The sequence below is a fragment of the Leucopleurus acutus genome, assembly GCF_964270905.1.
Source record: "Leucopleurus acutus genome assembly, chromosome: 2".
Lineage (NCBI taxonomy): Eukaryota > Metazoa > Chordata > Mammalia > Artiodactyla > Delphinidae > Leucopleurus > Leucopleurus acutus.
The window spans coordinates 161,916,008-161,930,217 of NC_139143.1; the positions used below are offsets into that span (position 1 = coordinate 161,916,008).

At 42.7% G+C, this 14,210-nt stretch overlaps 1 protein-coding gene across 1 annotated transcript in view; it reads right to left on the reverse strand.

Annotated features, from left to right (window-relative positions):
- Window positions 1-14,210, reverse strand: part of MACF1 (microtubule actin crosslinking factor 1) — a gene marked incomplete at its 5' end in the record, with an annotated part of 341,097 nt that overhangs the window by 189,341 nt on the left and 137,546 nt on the right. Inside the window, 2 exons of the mRNA XM_082834746.1 lie at window positions 7,674-7,766; window positions 12,873-12,950. Of these exons, the coding sequence (XP_082690872.1) occupies window positions 7,674-7,766; window positions 12,873-12,950 (171 nt within the window). The remainder of the gene's footprint in view (window positions 1-7,673; window positions 7,767-12,872; window positions 12,951-14,210) is intronic.

The window sequence follows — 14,210 nt, forward strand, 5'->3', positions numbered from 1 at the left end:
TATGTGTTGCCTCCTGGTCAAATCTATTTATTCTATACCGAAAGGATCCAAACCACACTGCAGAGAGAAAAAGTCGGCCTGGCTCTACGTAAGCCCACCCACCTCTCCTGGAGACCTGAAAAATGCCCGCCACCAAAGGAAAGCAATAAGAACCCTTAAGCAACAGCTCTTCCACAGCACTTCTGAGACCCTACTGATGCCCCATCTGCCTCACCATTGCAGGAGGTGTCCTTTCTCCCCTAAGCCTTCACAAAGGCTGACTGTGAAGCTGTAGCACCATCTGATGGCCATTGTAAACCACAGCAAGAAACAAGACAAGGAGGTTAGCGTGAGAGAGAAACTCAGTCAGACTCCAGAAAAATCACTTAATCAGCAAAAAATCTGATGTTACAATATAATTCTCCAGGCAGGTACCAGGCCTCTACTCCTTCAACAAAGAGCGCTGGAACTGTGGAACTTCTCAGATGTACACCCCAAGGCTCAAGCTTGAATTTTGCTCATGAAATACAAGCAAACTGAATTCCTGAAAACGATCAACTCAGGGACAAGAGAGACAGCCTCTGGATATGACTGCTGCTGCTGCAGTTTTCTCTGACAGACGGGCCTGACAGAGCTGAGCAGATTACTTCTAGGAGCCTTTTCTTTCTTAAACTTCTGCATATGTTGAGCAAATCAGGCTTTCATTTCCTTCTGCTCCCGAGGAAAACTGGTCTAGGAAACGAGCAGAGAGTTCAGCAAGGTAGACCTAGGTTCAAATTCCCAGTTCTGTTAACTCAGTAGCTAAGTAACTATCTTGCCAAGTGATTCACTCTCCTTACCTCTAAAACATGGATGCTACCCCTTACTTAATGGGGTTGTAGAGAGGGTTCATGGGATGGTGTCTTGAAAGTGCTCGGCTCCCTGCCCGGTCTATGTTAAGTCCCTTTTATCCTCATTTACTACTGGAGCTAAGAGGTATGAGGCACTCCACCACCACCAGGGTCCTAATATACTCTTTTCCTTGATTAGGCTCTAAGGAAAGTAGTAGCTATGTTCTAACGCCCAAAGTCTAGGTGCTTGTTTTTCTCCATAGGGGAGCTGCTTCCCCTAGTTTACTGAGTAAGTTAACTCTGATCACAAGGACTTTCCCCTGGACCTTCTTCTCATCTAGCCTGAACTCTCAACACATGGCCAGCTGCCTTCTGGGAGAGCAGATTTCTAGTGCCCACATATTTTTCATGTTTTATCCTTTGGCTTTTTCTAGTTAACTGTTTACTGCCCATAGGTCTCCCATAGAGATAGCGGGCATAAAAGACTCCAGAGCAAAAAAGCTCATTCATTCACTCCGCAAGCATGAATGATGCCTCATCTACATGCCAAGCACTAAGTGTCATAAAGTACACACAAATGTAAACCCAACTGAGACCACTCTTGACCTAAACTCCCAGACTTCTTAAATTTCAGAGTGCTATACATACACTAGTATTTAATAAACATTTGAAAGTTGGAAAGCTACTTTTGTCAGATTCTGATTTTTAAAGAACTTATCTTCTAGAAAAATCATAAATCCTAACATGTACCTTAAAACAGGCCTGGACAAAACCAAGAGATAAGAAATCCTATTATTAGTATCTGGATGTATAACCTAAAAAAGTCAGTTGGTCTCTGTGTTTCAGTTTGCTCATCTGAACAATGGGCACAGGAAAACAGACACCACAGTCTATTTATCTGGTCTACCTACCCCACAGCTTCGAGAAGACCAATTTCATACAATATCCATTCATTTAACAAGTACTTATTGAGTGAAACAAATAACCACGTTACAAAGCAGTATGTGTCACACAACACTGTAAGTCATACTGGCCTTCTCAGAGTGACTGAAGAAACAAACGGTATACTGGAAAATAAAAACAAAAGCATATATAAAAGCAAATATAAAATATTAACATCTGTTTAATTTTGAAGGTGACTACACACATGAAGATCTGTTATATACTTTTCTGTACTTCTCTGGGTAATTAACAATTTCATAATTAAAAACTAAAATCGGGACTTCCCTGGTGGCGCAGTGGTTAAGAATCCGCTTGCCAATGCAGGGGACTCGGGTTCGAGCTCTGCTCCGGGAAGATCCCACATGCCATGGAGCAACTAAGCCCGTGCACCACAACTACTGAGCCTGCGCTCTAGAGCCCGCAAGCCACAACTACTGAGCCTGCATGCCGCAACTACTGAAGCCTGCGCACCTAGAGCCCGCGCTCCGCAATGAGAAGCCACCACAATGAGAAGCCCGCACAGGGCAACAAAGAGTAGCCCCCACTCGCGGCAACTAGAGAAAACCCGTGCGCAGCAACGAAGACCCAACACAACCAAAAAATAAATAAATAAAATCCTTAAAAAAAAAAAAAAGAATACATTCTCCTGCAAACTAAAACCACAAGGAGATACCATTTCACACCCACTATGATGGCTATAATCTAAAAGACAGACAATTACAAGGATATGGAGAAACAGGAACTCTCACAATTGAGCTGGTGGGAATATAAAATGGTTCAGCCACTTTGGAAGACAGTTTGGCAGTTTCTTGAAAAGTTATATATAAACCTACCCTATAACCCAGCAATTCCACCCATAGGTATATAGCCAAGAGAAATGAAAACATACATCCACACAAATATTCAAATCAACGTTATTTATAATAGCCAAAAAATGAAAACAACCCAAATGTCCATCAACTGCTGAATAAACAAAATATATGGTATACCCATACAACAGAATACTCCTCAGCAATAAAGGAATTAAGTACTCATACATGCTACAACATAGATGAACCTCAAGAATATTATGTTAAGTGAAAGAAGCTAGACACAAAAGAGCACATATTGTAAGATTCCATTTAAATGAAATGTCTGGAAGAGGCAAATCTGTAGAAACAAAAAACATATTAGTGGTTGCCTAAGGCTGGGGATGGGAATGGAGAATAACTATAAATAGACAAGAAGGACCTTAGTCGGATGATGAAAATGTTCTAAAATTGGATTATGGTGATGATTATACAACTCATAAAAATCACTGAACTGAATTACACAATGAAAATGCGTCAATTTTATGGTACATAAATTATACCTCAATAAAGTTGTTTTTAAAAAAGAATGTATTTTCTTAAACAAACAATAGAATGATAACCAAAAAATGTTTTAAAACAATTAGCTAACTATATGGAAAGGGAAGAAACAGGATGGAGGGGGCAGAGATGAAAGCTAGACTTCACTGAACACACCTTGTGTTCACTTTTTAAAATTTCCCTTTGGAACAATGTATATGGTCTATAAAATATAAAATAAAATTGAAAGGGAAAAAACAATCCCTAAAAACTGAAGGAATATAAAAACAAATGAACTTAATTGTGTATTGAATTAATGGCTTAACAACACAGAGAGAAGTTACTTCAAATGACTATAAAACAAGATTATTTGTACGTCCTTAGGAGATAAACACTAAGGACAAAAAGAACTGCAAAGAAATCACAAATTTTTCAGTAATCGTGTTGTTAATAATAACAGTCATTGTTATTTTGATTCAAATATATTACATATAATATATATGACTTTCTATATATGCCATAATATATATATGATTTTATGTATGCGTGCATCCGTGTGCTTGTGTGTGTATGAAAAAGGGAAAAAGTAATGTGTTACTTAGATAGCATCAAGATTTTCAGCATAAGAAAAAAAAGGATACAAACATAAAGTCAAAGAAGTTGAATAAAACTCTGTAATTCTAAGTTTGAATTAGAAACATCATTATAAATTCTTGATTTTTTTAAAAGAGAAAAATACAAGTGTTAGCTAGCTCTGTCCACAGAAAACGCCTAGAGACAGTGACCAACCCGGTAGCACTCAGATTGCTGTCAACAAAGAATTTCAGTTCCTTGGAGAAATTGCTAATCCCAGGCCTGAAACAGGAAATATACAAAAAATATCTGGAACAGCTCTTCACACAAGAAATAAAGCACATTATCAAGACTATGGGGATCATGACAAAGGACTCAGAGTCAACTTGAAAAAAGTCATTGGCCAAAGACGGAGCTGAGTATTAAGAAAAATGACAGCTGTATTTGATTAGAACACATTTAAGTCTGTTAAAAATCCATGAGTCACACTGATACTAAAGGAAAATAAATATCAACAAAGAAACTTTCATTGGTCTTTAGAGAAACTTAGAGGATCAACTAATTATTCTGCAAACTGGTAAAACAGAGGGAAAGATGAAAGCATTTATCATTGTATCTTGCCTTTCCTATAGGAGCTATCTCTCAGGGTAATGGATAAAGTAAAATTCTACTTTACAAAAGAATTATAGAATTTTGAGTATCACCATTTTGCAACTTCTAATGAAATAATGGAACTAGCAATGACAAACAGTAGCTGCTAAAGTTTTAGGTGAAGAGCTAACAGTGAGTGGATCTACAATGGATGGATCAGGCTGATAACACCTGAACTCACTAATCAAGCTTAACATCACGAACAGACGGACAACAGACATTATGTGCCTTCTGATGTGTAGCAATAAAAGTATACAACTCGGGACTTCCCTGGTGGTGCAATGGTTTAGAATCCGCCTGCCAATGCAGGGGACACAGGTTCAATCCCTGGTCCGGTAAGATCCCACATGCCACAGAGCAACTAAGCCTGTGCACCACAACTACTGAGCCTGAGCTCTAGAGCCTGTGAGCCACAACTACTGAGACCGCTTACTGCAACTACTGAAGCCCATGGGCCTAGAGCCCATGCTCCACAACAAGAGAAGCCACGGCAATAAGAAGTCCACAAACCGCAACGAAGAGTAGCCCCCGCTCGCTGCACCTAGAGAAAGCCCAAGCACAGCAATGAAGATCCAACACAGCCAAAAAAAAAAAAAGTATACAACTCAACATCACCATCCTTGCCCCCCCCCCCCCCACCGCACCACAAAAAAGGGAAACTAAGTATGATCCAGCCTCAGGTCTAAAACACCAGTTTACAGGGAATACAAGAGAGGGATGGAGGATGCTGTTAGAAAACATCCCACAGATGCCACCAGCATCTTTACATAAATTGCATAGGACAAAAGACCTGATTTATTCAACAAACCAGAAGGAGACAAAAAGAGGAGGGGAAAATTTAACACATGTGTGGACTCTGGATTCTGATTCAAACAAGCCATTTTTTAAATGAGATAACTGGGGAAATCTGAACAGTGCTCAGATATTCAATGATTTTAAGAAATTACTAATTTTTACAGTGTTATAACACTGTGGTTTGCTTGAATGAAGAGTCTTTAAGAGATACACACTGAAATATTTACAGATGAAATTATATGATGTCTGGGACTCCTTTCAAAATAACCTCCTAGGGGTTTGAGGAGTGAATCAGGATATAGACAAAATAACACTGGCCATGAGTTAGCAACTGTAGGGCTAGGTGATGGGTACATGGTGGTTCTATACTATTTTCTCTGCTTTTATATATGTTTGAAATTTTTCATAACAAATTTTTAAAGAGAGAGTTAAGAGAACATTTTCCTGATGCAGTGTTCAGTTAAGGAACATTACCACCATCTCCTCTGTCCCAGGAAAATTTTAATTAGCCAGTTCAATTTTCATTCCTTGACCCCTGAATTTCCCTTTTGTTGAATTTAGTTGCAGTCAGGAGAAACAAAGACCCAGTGGACAGCTTCCTCTTACTTCACACCTATGAGGAATAACATTGGTCTCTCAAAGTGAAGGCAGGTCTGTGGTGAAATACAAACAACCAACAAAGTTTCTCTAAAAAACCCCTCTGTTCATAAGGGTGCCAAGAGGGTAACTCTATGAAAGCTCAGCAAAGTTCTTGTTCCCACCCTGCCAAGGCACACTGCCAAGTTCATGTTCGTGGTTATCCCTATATCCGAAGCATGCCTGAGGACACCCTGTGGTTCCACAAAAACACACGTCACCTCCACACTTTCCTAAGCCTATTTATGCTGCAGATTGCCAGCACTGGTTCCAAACCAGAGAGCCAAGAAATAAACCCTGAGCTCTCAGAATTTCCCAGATTCTCAGGAATTCTGGGACACCTGCTGTTCTGCCTTCACCCAGCAGGTGGCGCTGACTCCCCAACTGGGACATCACAGCAGCCACAGCCCTGGGAGTCACTGCCTTGAGATATTTATATTAGCCTTCTTTTCCCACCTGCTCAAGAAATGCTCCCCGGGGACTTTCCTGGTGGCCCAGTGGTAAAGAATCTGCCTGCCAATGCAGGGGACACGGGTTCGAGCCCTGGTCTGGGAAGATCCTACATGCCACAGAGCAACTAAAAGCCCGCGCCACAACTACTGAGCCCGCCGCGCCCACGCACCACAACTACTGAAGTCCATGCGCCACAACTACTGAAGTCCATGCCTAGAGCCCGTGCTCCACAAGAGAAGCCACTGCAATGAGAAGCCCACACACCACAACCAAGAGTAGCAAGAGTAGCCCCGCTCGCCACAACTAGAGAAAGCCCGCACGCAGCAACGAAGACCTAACTCAGCCAAAAATAAATAAAGTAAAAAAAAAAAAGAAGTGCTCCCTGTAATCGATCAGCCTTGTGTACAGCTGTTGGGTATAGGAGAACTGTCTGAGAAATAGTTTTGTTTAGTTGAGCTAACGTGATTCAAGATAGTCTACTTATAAAAATAGGGCTGTGATTTTCCAATAGCAATCCAGACTTGAAAAGGATTTATCTTCTTAGGGGGGACCAACAGGAAGGCTGTGTGACCATGTGAACACTACCAACATGCCACTGTTCTTGGGTGTGATGGATGCTACAAGGTTGTGATTATAAACACATATACAAACCCAGAGACCAAAGTGCTTGCTATGAACTGAATGTTTGTGTCCCCTCGAAATTCATATATTGAAGCCCTAACCCTGATATGATGGTATCTGGAGGTGGGGCCTTTGGCAGGTAATTAGGTTTAGATGAGGTCATGAGAGTGGAGCCCTCATTAATGGGATTGATGTCCTTATAAAAAGATGAAGGAACACAAGATCTCTTTCTCTGCATGCATGCCCCAAGGAAAGGCCATGCAAGGGCGTAACTAGGAAAAGGGCCCTCACCAAGGAGCCAACCATGCTAGCACTCTGATCTTAGACTTCCAGCCTCCAGAACGGTGAGAAATGAATGTTTGTTGTTTAAGCCACCCAGCCTATGGTGTTTCATTATAACAGCCCGAAATAACTAAGACAGTGCTACAATTAACTAGGCTTGTTTAAGATCATTAGAGATGAGGAAAAGTCTACAACAAAGGATTATAAGGCTTCGCTCCACCCTTCTAGAGCATCAAATCCAACATCTCTCCCCACCCCTCACATTCTGAGTCCCTGAAGAGACAGTTTTGACTCAGCTGAGCAGACTTTTAATAACCAGACTGCCAATGAAAGGGCCAAAGCACAAACAAGTGAAAAATCCCATTTCATCATGCAAATGATGAAGAAGTTCTGGGTTTACACTGCAAGAGCTTTGCCTCCAGGCCACCCTAATCTTCCTTTCCAACTCCCACTCTCACCCTCATTCACTGCCAAATACGGAGAAGCAAGCCTCAGTGTGCCCTTGGAAGGCAGAGCAACCTCTAACTCTTTCTAGGCCATGTCCAAACCAAGCAACCAGGACCACAAACTTCATAGACCCTACCTGGAAGTGCAAAATAATGGTCCAGATCAGGCCCAGGGTCAGCTTGGGGTTGCCGTCTGTGATGTCATCGTTGCGAATATTCACTAGTTTCACCTGAAAAAGAAACAAAAGCTGGTCTCAGAGCTCTGTGACTTTTTTGTTTTGATTTCATTTTTATAGATTTTCATTATTTATATGCAGTTAAATTGGTTTTTTTGCAGTTAAATTGGTTCTGAGTTTTCACACATGTACAGATTTGTGTAACTACCACCACAATCAGGATAACAGAACAGGTACGTCAACGCGAAAAGGTGATCTCAAGCTGCCCCTTTGTAGTCAAACCCTGCCCCCAGCCCTAAATCCTGGCAACCACTGATCTGTTCCCAATTTTGCTTTTTCCAGAATGTCATATAAATGGAATCACACAGTATGTAATCTTTTGATAATAGCTTTTTTTCACTCAGCATAATGTTCATGAGATCCCCATCCAAGTTGCTGCATGTAACAACAGTTTCCTCCTTTTCGTTGTGGAGGAGTATTACACTATACCGATACACTATACTGATACACTATACCGATACACTACACTGTAATTATCCACTCATCTATTGAAGGACATTTGCGTTGTTTCCGGTTTGGGACAATTATGAATAAAGCTCCTATATTCATGTACAGTTTTTTGTGCGAGCACATGTTTTCATTTCTCTAGGGTAAATTCCCAGGAGTGGGATTGCTGGGTCATATGGTGTATGTTTAGCTTTATAAGAAACTGCCCAACTGTTGGGTTGGCCAAAAGGTTCGTTGGTTTTTTTCCGTCAGATGGCTCTAGTAGCACTTAGTTGTCTTTAACTTCATTCAAAACAATTTTGTTAGAGTGTATGTGACAGTTGTCATATCAGTGTGCGTTTAAAAAAAGATCAAAATTGGTGAATTTTTGTGTAACCATTTTAATGTTGAAGAAAAACAGCAACATTTTGGCGAATTATGCTTTATTATTTCAAGAAAGGTAAAAATGCAACTGAAACGCAAAAACAAATTTGTGCAGTGTATGGAGAAGGTGCTGTGACTGATCGAACATGTCAAAAGTGGTTTGCGAAGTTCTGTGCTGGAGATTTCTCGCTGGACGATGCTCCACGGTCAGGTATACCAGTTGAAGTTGACAGCGATCACATAGAGACATTAATTGAGAACAATCAACGTTATACCACGCGGGAGATAGCTGACATACTCAAAATATCCAAATCAAGAGTTGAAAATCATTTGCACCAGCTTGGTTATGTTCATCGCTTTGATGCTTAGGTTCCACATAAGTTAAGTGAAAAAAACCTTCTTGACCGTATTTCCGCCTGTGATTCTCTACTGAAATGTAATGAAAACGTTCCATTTTTAAAATAAATTGTGATGGGCGATGAAAAGTGGATACTGTATAATGATGCGGAACAGAGGAGATTATGGGGCAAGCGAAATGAACCACCACCAACCACACCAAAGGCCGGTCTTTATCCAAAGAAGGTGATGTTGTGTACATGGTGGGATTGGAAGGGAGTCCTCTATTATGAGCACCTTTTGGAAAACCAAACCATTAATTCCAACAAGTACTGCTCTCAATTAGACCAAGTGAAAGCAGCACTCGATAAAAAGCGTTCAGAATTAGTCAACAGAAAACTCATAATCTTCCATCAGGATAACGCCAAGACCATAAGTTTCTTTGATGACCGGCAAAAACTGTTACAGCTTGGCTGCGAAGTTCTGATTCACCCACTGTACTCACCAGACAGTGCACCTTCAGATTTCCATTTATTTAGGTATTTACAAAATTCTCTTAATGGAAAAAATTTCAATTCCCTGGAAGACTGTAAAAGGCACCTGGAACAGTTCTTTGCTCAAAAAGATAAAAAGTTTTGGGAAAATGGAATTACGAAGTTGCCTGAAAAATGGCAGAAAGCAGTGGAACAAAAGGGTGAATATATTTGTTCAATAAAGTTCTCGGTGAAAACGAAAAATGTGTCTGATTTTTACTTTAAAAGCAAACGCACTTTTTGGCCAACCGGTATCTTCCAGCGTGACTGTACCATTTTGCAATCCCACCAGCAAAGCAACCTTGCAAGCACATGCTATTATGAGTTGCTTTTTAATTAAGTCACCACAGCCCTGACTTTTTTCTTTTTCTTTCTTATTTCTTCAAGGTTGAGAGAGAGAGAGATCTGCCCCTTGTCCCTTACTGGTCTCTGGCCTGCTCCCATCTATTTCCCCTCCTTTGTCACAGACATCCCCACCTACCCACACCTCCCATAGCATATGCTTTACTCCTAAAATCTCATTCCAGCAACACGATGTGCACAGACACACAGGCCCTTCCCCCACCAGGGTGACCAACCATCCCTGGGTGCTGGAAACTGAGGGGTTTCCTGGGACGTGGGCCTTTCAGTGCTGAAACCAAGAGTGTCCTAGGAAAACCAGCCTACTTCCAGTTCCACCTCTATCCCTGCAAGTGCCTGTTGTACCCTCATGGAGGTCCTGACAACTGTGGCAAACGGTCCTGGAGCTGCCCTCCCTTTAGCTCTTCAATTGAACTGAAATCTTCATGTACTAAAGAACCTAGTGACCTCAAACAGAAGCCTCACTTCTCCCTTACACTATGGTGACCGGTGCTGTAGACTGAATGCTTATGTCCCTCCAAAATTCATATGTTAAATCCTAACACCCAATCTGAAGGTATATGGAGGTGGGACCTTCTGGGGGTGATTAGGCCTTGAGGGAATGGAATTAGTATCTTTATAAGAGAGACCCAGAGGGCTTCCCTGGTGGCGCAGTGGTTGAGAGTCCGCCTGCCGATGCAGGGGACACGGGTTCGTGCCCCGGTCCAGGAAGATCCCACATGCCGCAGAGCGGCTGGGCCCGTGAGCCATGGCCACTGAGCCTGCACATCCGGAGCCTGTGCTCCGCAACTGGAGAGGCCACAACAGTGAGAGGCCCGCGTACTGCAAAAAAAAACAAAAAAAAAAGAGAGACCCAGAAAGCTCCCTTGACCTTTCCATCATGTGAGGTCACAGCTAAAAGCCATCTCTGAACCAGGACCTCACCAGATACCAAATCTGCCTCGATCTTGAGGACTTCCCAGCGTTCAGAACTGTGAGAAATAAGTGTCTGTTGTTTATAAGCCACCAGGGCTGTGATACTGTGTTACAGCAACCTGAATGACCAAGACACCTGGGCAAATTCTTTCCCTTTTCTGCATCTCAGTTTCCTCTTCTGTATATTGGGAGTGGGACAACCTGCTTCTGGTCTGAGTGCAGGTTTTCTAATCACAAGCAGCCCACAGCTGGCAGGCTGGCAGTATCAGCCAAGTCCACGTTCCTCAGTCCCAACTCTGTCAGCTTTCCCCTTGTTTTCTGAAGTCTACCTTCCTTGGCCAAGCCACCTTCCAACCTCTGCCAATCTGTTCCTCGGAGACTTCACACCTAACTCCTACCTTTCCTACCTCATCTTCTACCACCTTTCTTGATAACTGTCACACTCATCTCGATGACCCAAGTATCACCCATCTGTACAACTCGTCTGCCTTCCCACTTCTGATGACTTTCATTTTCACTCTGCTTTGGACACCTGCACAGCTACAATCTCACCGTAAGCAAGACCTGCTCTAGAGCTCTCTCTGCCCTTCTCTGTGTCCACTGTTAACCGCTCACATTTTTACTGTAGCCAAGTAACCAATCTCCTCTCCATCCTTATTTATATTTCTAGCTAATCAGTTCTTCTCAATTCACCTTTTGCCCATTAAGGCCCTCTCTGGTTTCCTGTAACTCTACATACAGACATTCCAACGCTGCTCTCTCTGGTCCCCTAAACACGTCAGCCTCCAATTCTCCTACCTCTTTTCATTTATCAACTTATTCAACAAATATTTATTAAGTGCTGATTATGGACCATTCATGATGACAGGTGATGAAGATAAAAATGTTAGGTAAGATCACGTTCCCTGTCCTCACGGGCCTACAATGCATTACAGCAAACAGAGAAATAACAATAAAGTAATAAGTATTATATTAGAAGAAAATTGCTACAGGAATACACAGAAAAAGAATTTCCCAAGTTAATGAGAATTACCGGTAAGAGTGACAGAAATGAACTAACTCCAAAAATATGTGTACCATCTAATGTCATCGTGGCCGGTGCTGTTGCCTGGCGACTGCAGCTATACCAACTCTCTCCAAACAGCCCTCTAGGCAGATGATCTCTGACTCCCTCATCCATCCACCTTCCTCCTCTCCACAAACTTTCTCTTTGTCTTTATCCCTCCTTCCTTCCTCCTCCCTGTATCACAGAAGAGGCATTTTTTTCCTTTCTTTTTCAAAGAAACCATGTCAGCTGTGCTCTGTATCTCATCCCTCTATCCCTGGGCTTGGTTCCATCAATTAGGAAGCAATGGGAGGAGGAAACGTGTGTAGAAAGCAGCACGGAAGGAGCATTAAACAAGTGTCAGGAGACCTCAGTGGAAGCCCCAGCTTTGCTCTACCTTGTGTGATTTGGGGCAGGTCATTTCTCAGTTTCCTTCTGTATGAAACAAAAAGGCTGGACTAGAGGATCTCCAAGGCACCTTCCGGGGTAACAGGCTCTGACTCGTACTCCTCCTTGCTCTCATTCTGTTCTCCTCTCTTCGTTGGCTTCTCCCCCTATGTCTAAAAATATGTTGCCATCTTCCTTCTTTATCCTTCCTTCCTTATTTAGTAAAGAGGGAAAAGCTTCTTTACTATGTCCTAAACACTTTTCTGCTCTACTGAGGCTGTTCTCTTAAGTCACCAATGCTGCACAGCTGAGACCTTCGCCTCAGCTCCATGTGCCGTTCAGCCATCCTGACCATCCCCTCACCCAGTTCTCATGATGATGGAGCACTCTGGTTTTCCCTCTTCCTAGACGATGTACCTTTTCCCATCTTCTGAGCTGGTTTATTTTTCATCTTCCCTTTGACCTCCACCCGAGGTGAGTCAATCTTTCACATCTTGCTCTTCTCTAAGACTCTCCCCCCCTCAGGCAGGCCACACACTCTATGTAAGGACCACCAAATGATTTGTTCAAACACAATACAGCTGCTCACCAGCAAGCAAGACTCAGAACTGCATCGGTCGGATTTACTGAGGACATACCAGGGGCACTGAGAACATCTAGGGACCCGATGCCAACATTCCCTGGCAGAATGGGGAACACACAGGACACTCTTACCTGTCGCTGCTTTAGGAAGTCCAGGGCAATCTGCACATTCTGCAGCCGGTGAAAACGCATCCTGCCCTTCTCCCGGGGCTGCAAACAAACAAACAAAAGGGATGTTAATTTCAGCTACACCAATTTACCCGTGCAGACCACTTTCCTCTTTCATCTCAAGGACTAAAAGACGACAAAGAATTCCTCATGACTGAAGCCAGGCATGGGAGCATCCTATAAAGCACCCCCCAGGGCAGGACCTGTGTGTGTTTTCACCATGCTTGCTGAGGCCCCAGAAGGCCTTGTTTACCACTAGGATCCCCGTGAACACACAGCTCGTGTGAATGCAAACGCTTAGGTAGTGCCGCAGCTCCTCTACGGGTTCTTCTGCAGTCGTACGTGGCAGAACTTGATTCTGGATGTGACGTTAATGGGAACAAAGACTTGCCTCTATGGCTCCCAGAATCGCAGTTAAATGCTATTGTAAGGAACGGTAGAAAGTCCTAATTGCATACTGCACAGTAACGGACACAGCCAACTGTATTACAAACCTGGCAAGAGAAACTAGAGGTAGCCAATTTTATACTAGGGAATGAGGAGTTACACATGCTCAACAAGCAAGTGAAAAAACCTAGAATGGAAGGCAGAAATCAGGAAGAAACCTATTTTCTAGGAAGATGGGTGTTGGTGTAGCAAAGCCACCCTTTACCCCAGTATGAAATACCCAGAGCAAAAAAGACCTTGATGACGTAAGGCTGTTCAACACAGTCCTCCAAAGAAAGGTATTTCCTGCCAGTCACTCAGTCCTGGATGTCATAACAGCCACGGGGGAGAGGCCCACCTTCACCCAGGGCCCCTGGTGCCCGTCCCCACTGCCTCGTCCACTGCTCAACTCCTATCCATCCAGAAGTGCAGGAAGTGTTTCCCCAGTGGGTACAGGGACTGCTACCTACCTCTGGAACATTCTCTCCTGCTCACTTTCCAATGCTGTTTTTATTTTACTACAATTGGGACTAAAACATTACTCTCACTAGATCATACCCAATTCATTTGTAAATGTCAAATTGGTACTAATTAAAGGCCAATAAAATACAAGGTAGCTCTGTTGTGGGCACCTGCACAGAAGAAACACTGCCCCAGGTTGAAATGGGCAAAAAGTAACCCACCACATGGAAAGATGGGGTGGAAGCATCTCTGTGGGAGTCCCCTAAGCCTTCTAAGCAAAACTTCCAAAGAAGAGTAATCGACAGAGAGGATGAGGCCTCTCTGTGAAACAGGATAACTTCATAAGTCAAAGTTTTAGGAAAACTCTTCTTAGTGAGAACCTCTTCTCAGTCATTTCAGCTAAACTAATTGTGA